Below are 6,643 nucleotides of genomic sequence, written 5' to 3'. Positions count from 1 at the left end.
TGATGTAGTCACCTGGAATGCATTTTTATTAACAGGTGTGCCTTGTTAAAAGTTAATTTGTGGAAGTTATTTCCTTGTTAATGTGTTTGATCCAATCAGTTGTGTTGTGAGAAGGTAAGGGTGGTATACAGAAGATAGCCCTATTTGGTAAAATACCAAGTCCATATTATGGCAAGAACAGCTCAAATAAGCAAGAGAAACAAGAGTCCATCATTACTTTAAGACATGGTCAGTCAATACGGAACATTTCAAGAACTTTGAACGTTTCTTCAAGTGCAGTCGCAAAAACCGTCAAACGCTATGATGAAACTGGCTCTCATGAGGACCGCCACAGGAAAAGAAGACCCAGAGTTACTTCTGCTGCGGAGGATAAGTTCATTAGGGTTTCCAGCCTCAGAAATTGCAGCCCAAATAAATACCTCAGAGTTCAAGTAACAGACACATCTCAACATCAACTGTTCAGAGGAGACTGTGTGAATCAGGCCTCCATGCTCGAATTGCTGCAAAAAAACCACTACTAAAGGACACCATTAAGAAGAGACTTATCATTTGTTTTTTCAACAATGACCCAACACACCTCCAGGTGTAATTGCTGCAAGGGGTATTTGACCAAGAAGAAGAGTGATAGAGTGCTATATCAGATGACTTGGCCTCCAATCACCCGACCTCAACCCAATTGAGATTGTTTGGGATGACTTAGACCGCAGAGTGAAGGAAAATAAACCAAGTTCTCAGCATATGTGGGAACTCCTTCAAGACTGTTGGAAAAGTATTCCAGGTGAAGCTGGTTGAGAGTATGCCAAGAGTGTGCAAAGCTGCTTTCAAGGCAAATGGTGGCTGCTTTGAAGAATCTCAAATGTAAAATATATTTTGATTTAACACTGATTTCTGCATAATTCCATATGTGTTTTATAGTTTTGATGTCTTCACTATTAATTTACAATGTAGAAAAGGGTAAAAATAAAGAAAAACCCTTGAATGAGTAGGTGTGTCCACTTTTTTGACTGGTACTGCATGTGTGAATGTATAATACAATTCAAGGTAGATTTAATGTATTTAATCCTCGCCATTCCTGCAGGAAAGACTAACATGGGGGGAAGTGCAGAGCCCACTGTTATCAGGATTAGGAACCTGATGGAAGAAATACATGGTGAAGACTGGCAGAAATATCTGGGTAAGATTAACTGCTGAACACTCTTGTTATAAATGTGCTCTATTCACCTTATGTAGGCCCGCACACTTGACCCAGTTCTTGATCGAACGATTTTGTCTTTCAAACAAGCAAAGCCAAACAAGCAAAACCATTGTTACGGTGCCTTCAGAAATTATTCACACCGCTTGACTTTTTCCACATTTTGTTGTTGTTGTTACAAAGTTGGATTATCTATAGATTGAATTGTCATTTTTTTGGTCAACAATCTACTCAAAATACTCTTGTCATGAAAAATAATAAGAGTGTATTTTGATTAGATAAGTATACAACACCCTGACTCAATACATATTAGAATCACCTTTGGCAGCAATTACAGCTGTGAGACTTTCTGGGTCAATCTTTCCACACCTGGATCGTGCAAAATTAACCCATTATTCTTTTCAAAATTCTTCAAGCTCTGTCAAATTGGTTGTTGTTCATTGCTAGACAACTATTTTCAGGTCTTGCCATAGATTTTCAAACCGATTTAAGTCAAAACTGTAACTCGACCAAAACGAACTCAAACATTCACTGTCTTCTTGGTAAGCAACTCCAGTGTAGATGTGGGCTTGGGCTTTAGGCTATTGGCCTGCTGAAAGCTGAATTCATCTCCCAGTGTCTGCTGGAAAGCAGACGGAACCCGATTTTCCTCTAGAATTTTTCCAGCGTTTAGCACCATATATATATATATATTTTTATCCTGAAAAACACCTCAGTCCTTAATGATTACAAGCATACCCATCACATGATGCAGCCACCACTATGCTTGAAAATATGGAGAGTGGTACTCAGTAATGTGTTGTATTGGATTTTCCCTAAACATAACACTTTGCTTTCAGGACAGAAAGTTAATTGCTTTGCCACATTATTTGCACTATTACTTTAATGCCTTGTTGCAAACAGGATGCATGTTTTGGAATATTTTTTAACCTGCACAGGCTTCCTTTTCACTCTCAGTTAGATTAGTGTTGTGGAGTAACTACAATGTTGTTAATCCATCCTCAATTTTCTCCTATCACAGCCATTAAACTCTCTAACTCCCATGGCGAAATCCCTAAGCAATTTCCTGCCTCTCCAGCAACTGAATTAGGAAGGACACCTTTTGTCTTTGTAGTGACTGGGTGTATTTATACATCATCCAAAGTTAAAGCACGGTGAAGTTATTCATTTAAGGTCGATGTCCGCGCCCCCGCAGAAATCTAATTAGCACAATAAAAAAATCCCCATAAATCTGTCAGTTTAAGATAGTTATCTGCATTGCATGCGTCTCAATCCACCGCATCCACCTATGTCACACTTCCGTGTCTGCTGTGAAAGGTGACAGAGAAAGAGGGTGTTTGTCAGACTGAGTTATCCCAAAAATCTGTGTTCTCACAAAATCTGTATCGTGACCCCTCTCTTGAACGATGGGACTTTCACGAACACGATGATGTTCGCCTACGACCACCACAAGCTACTCGTCTGAAGTCGGTACTGCCGATTTGCTAACTTCTGTCTGTATTGTAATGTGAGCAAAGTTGAGACTCTCACGAACGTGTCGGTTGTTTTGCTCTAAGACACCCACAGGCCTCACAAGGCTTGTCTTAAAGTCCCCTGGTACAAGTTGAATGGAAGTACAGTGCCTTCGGAAAGTATTCAGACACCTTGATTTTTTCCATATTTTGATACAGCCTTATTCTTAAATTAAATTATTTTTTTCAGCAGTCTACAATACCCCATAATGACAAAGTGAAAAAAGTTTTTAGATTTTTTTGGAAAATGTATTAAAAAAAATTAAATAAATACCTTTACATAAGTATTCAGACCCTTTGCTATGAGACTCAAAATTAAGCTCCGGTGCATCCTGTTTCCATTGATCATCATTGACTGATCATCATTGACATCCTGGTCCGTGACTGGGCTGGTTTTCTTTTTGTAATCCGTGATTGACTGTAGACCCTGCCACATACCTCTTGTGTCTGAGCCGTTGAATTGCGATTCTACTTTGTCTCTATACTGACGCTTAGCTTGTTTGATTGCCTTGCGGAGGGAATAGCTACACTGTTTGTATTCGGTCATGTTTCCGGTCACCTTGCCCTGATTAAAAGCAGTGGTTCGCGCTTTCAGTTTCACGCGAATGCTGCCATCAATCCACGGTTTCTGGTTTGGGAATGTTTTAATCGTTGCTATGGGAACGACATCTTCAACGCACGTTCTAATGAACTTGCTCACCGAATCAGCATATTCGTCAATGTTGTTGTTTGACGCAATACGAAACATATCCCAGTCCATGTGATGGAAGCAGTCTTGGAGCGTGGAAGTCTTGGAGCGTGGAATCAGATTGGTCGGACCAGCGTTGAACAGACCTGAACAAATCCTCAGCGCGGGAGCTTCTTGTTTTAGCTTCTGTCTGTAGGCAGGGAGCAACAAAATGGAGTCGTGGTCAGCTTTTCCGAAAGGAGGGCGGGGGAGGGCCTTATATGCGTCGCGGAAGTTAGAATAGCAATGATCCAAGGTTTTACCAGCCCTGGTTGCGCAATCGATATGCTGATACAATTTAGGGAGTCTTGTTTTCGGATTTAGCCTTGTTAAAATCCCCAGCTGGGATCCATTCCGTTGTTCTGGATGAAAGGCAGAACACAGGATCCGCTTCGCGTAAGTCATATTCTTGATCGTACTGATGGTGAGTTGACGTTGCTCTTATATTCAGTAGTTCTTCCCGACTGTATGTAATGAAACCTAAGATGACCTGGGGTACCAATGTAAGAAATAACACATAAAAAAACTAAAAACTGCATAGTTTCCTAGGAACGCGAAGCGAGGCGGCCATCTCTCTCGGCGCCGGAAGAGAGGTCCAGTGGTGGAAAAACAACCCGATTGTCATACTTGAGTAAAAGTAAAGATACCTTTTTAATAGAAAATGACTCAAGTATAAGTGAAAGTCACCCAGTAAAATACTACTTGAGTAAAAGTTAAGTATAAAAAAAAAATATATGCTTAAGTATCAAAAGTAAATGTAATTGCTAAAATATACTTAAGTATCTAAATAATTTCAAATAACTTATATTAAGCAAACCAGACAGCACGTTTTCTTGTTTTTTTTACATTTACAGATAATCAGGGGCACACCAACACTCGGACATGATTTACAAACTAAACATTTGTGTTTAGTGTGTCTGCTAGATCAGAGGCAGTAGGGTTGACCATGGATTTTCTCATGAGGTTATGAGACCATTTTCCTGTTCACCTAAGCATTCAAAATGTAATGTGTACTTTTGTGTGTCAGGGAAGATGTATGGAGTAAAAAGTACATTATTTTCTTTAGTAATGTAGTGGAGTAAATGTGAAAGTTGTCAGAAATATAAATAGTAAAGTAAAATACAGATACCCCCCCAAAAAACTACTTAAGTAGTACTTTAAAGTATTTTACTTAAAACCTCTTACAGCTACCCCCCTACTTTATGCAATTTCCGCCTGAAGACATACCCAAATCTAACAGCCTGTAGCTCAGGCACAGAACCAAGGATATGCATATTCTTGGTACCATTTGAAAGAAAACACTCTGAAGTTTGTGTAAATGTGAATTGAATATGTAGGAGAATATAACACAATAGATCTGGTTTAGATAAAACAATGAAAAAAAACATACGTTTTTTTATTTTTGTATCATCATCTTTAAAATGAACAAGATAAAACAAACATTCAGATAGGATGATGGGGACAATTTCAGTGAATAATATAAGAGGGCAGCAGTACTTGTGCAAAGTGTCAGAATGAGAACTTCCAAAATGTGTGCTACATGACATTTATCATGAAATCACCCAGGTGTCCCACACAAGTAGCCCAAGTGGCCAAATTGGTGAAGGTATACATTTTGAAACAAATAACTATATACTAAATACCAAAATGGTATTCTAACACACACCCCCCCCCCAGAAAAAATGAAAAAAAAAAGATTAAAAAAATATTCATTCAAAAATATATGAAAATAAATATATATATACATTTACAAAATAACATGGGTAACTATTTACACACTTTCAATATTTGGAAGACCCTCAGTCCTCTATCAAATCAAATCAATTTATATAGCCCCAGCCTAAAACCCCAAACAGCAAGCAATGCAGGTGTAGAAGCACGGTGGCTAGGAACAACTCCCTAGAAAGGCAAAAACCTAGGAAGAAACCTAGAGAGGAACCAGGCTATGAGGGGTGGCCAGTCCTCTGTTGGCTGTGCCGGGTAGAGGTATAATAAATATATATATATATATGTGTGTATATACATACATATATGTATGTATATAGAGTACAGGGAACATAAGGTTGAATATATTATTATGACCTGCTAGGTCTCTTTTATATTATGACATTTCAGCTAGATCTACTGTCTTTATTTTATTACAACAGACCAGCTGTATCTACTGTCTCCATTTCACTTTGGCCATTGTTGTGGGCCTGCCCTCCCCTCAACAGCCTCAAATAGGCTATTTCATGTGGGTTGGGGTGGGGCGGCAGACACACGCATCTCACATTTCATGACATTACATGTTTATATATTGCTTCTAAAATGTAAAAAAAATCACAAATAATATTTTATATTATTAATTTCAAACAAGGGCATTAGCATAATAACTTACCAGTCCAAAACGATGTCCTCTCCCGTTCAAAAAATATTCCTCCACAATCGCTAAATGAATCGTTCTACAACATTCTCTGTCTCACTTTCCCAATCAATTTATTCTAAAATTGTGTGTACATCTGTATATCTAGACTTAGATTTAGCTTTCCCTGACTTAGTCGCCATACTGATTGATATATAAACAGCTGAATCTGCGCGTTTACCAAACAATGCAGTGTGTAATATGTGTTTCTCCTTCCGGTATGAAACTTCAATAGCAAATGACTCTCTTTACGCTGGAGCTTACTACATGGGTTGGTCTTGCAACACATAAACATGACCTATTGCCGTTTACCTCAGCTCATTGGCTATCTACCCAGCTAGATTTCAAGACGATCAGTGGTCATTGGGTTAAAAGACAGTCAATCAACGAAACAGTGGTCAAATCATTGGTGCGCAATGATGTCATGACTTGTTGTCTTCAAATCGGTTTCTTTCAGTCAATACATCCCGGGAAATGGCCCATGTTTGATTGTGTTACAAACAAACCAGTTGATTGCAGTGAAACCCAACATGACTGGAAAAGTCACGTTCTGTGTGGGTTATTTACCTGGAATGTGTCGTCGAAAATGGAATGAGACGGAATTCACAACTCAAGCGGTTCACAAAATGTTTCGTGTTAGGCTATAAAAACAGATTTTATCAAACAAAAGATCATTCATTGTGTAACAATGAGTATTGGAATTGCAAACAAAGACCGTCAAAGGTAAACAATTTATTTTAATGCAGTTTGTGAATATGTTACGCCTGTGCGTTTTTTTTTTATGGGGCTCTATGCTCAGATAATCGCATCGT

General features: G+C 38.6%; 1 protein-coding gene across 2 annotated transcripts in view; it reads left to right on the top strand.

Moving 5' to 3' along the window:
- Nucleotides 1–6,643, top strand: part of LOC109875216 (complement factor B) — a 43,247-nt gene that overhangs the window by 11,925 nt on the left and 24,679 nt on the right. For both annotated transcript variants that reach the window (XM_031810648.1, XM_031810649.1), the window contains exon 9: nucleotides 1,079–1,174. In XM_031810648.1, the coding sequence (XP_031666508.1) occupies nucleotides 1,079–1,174 (96 nt within the window). The remainder of the gene's footprint in view (nucleotides 1–1,078; nucleotides 1,175–6,643) is intronic.

This window comes from Oncorhynchus kisutch, linkage group LG30 (assembly GCF_002021735.2).
Source record: "Oncorhynchus kisutch isolate 150728-3 linkage group LG30, Okis_V2, whole genome shotgun sequence".
In the NCBI taxonomy this organism is placed as follows: domain Eukaryota; kingdom Metazoa; phylum Chordata; class Actinopteri; order Salmoniformes; family Salmonidae; genus Oncorhynchus; species Oncorhynchus kisutch.
Note: the sequence above shows the minus strand (reverse complement) of the source record. Positions and strands in the feature narration are given on the sequence as shown.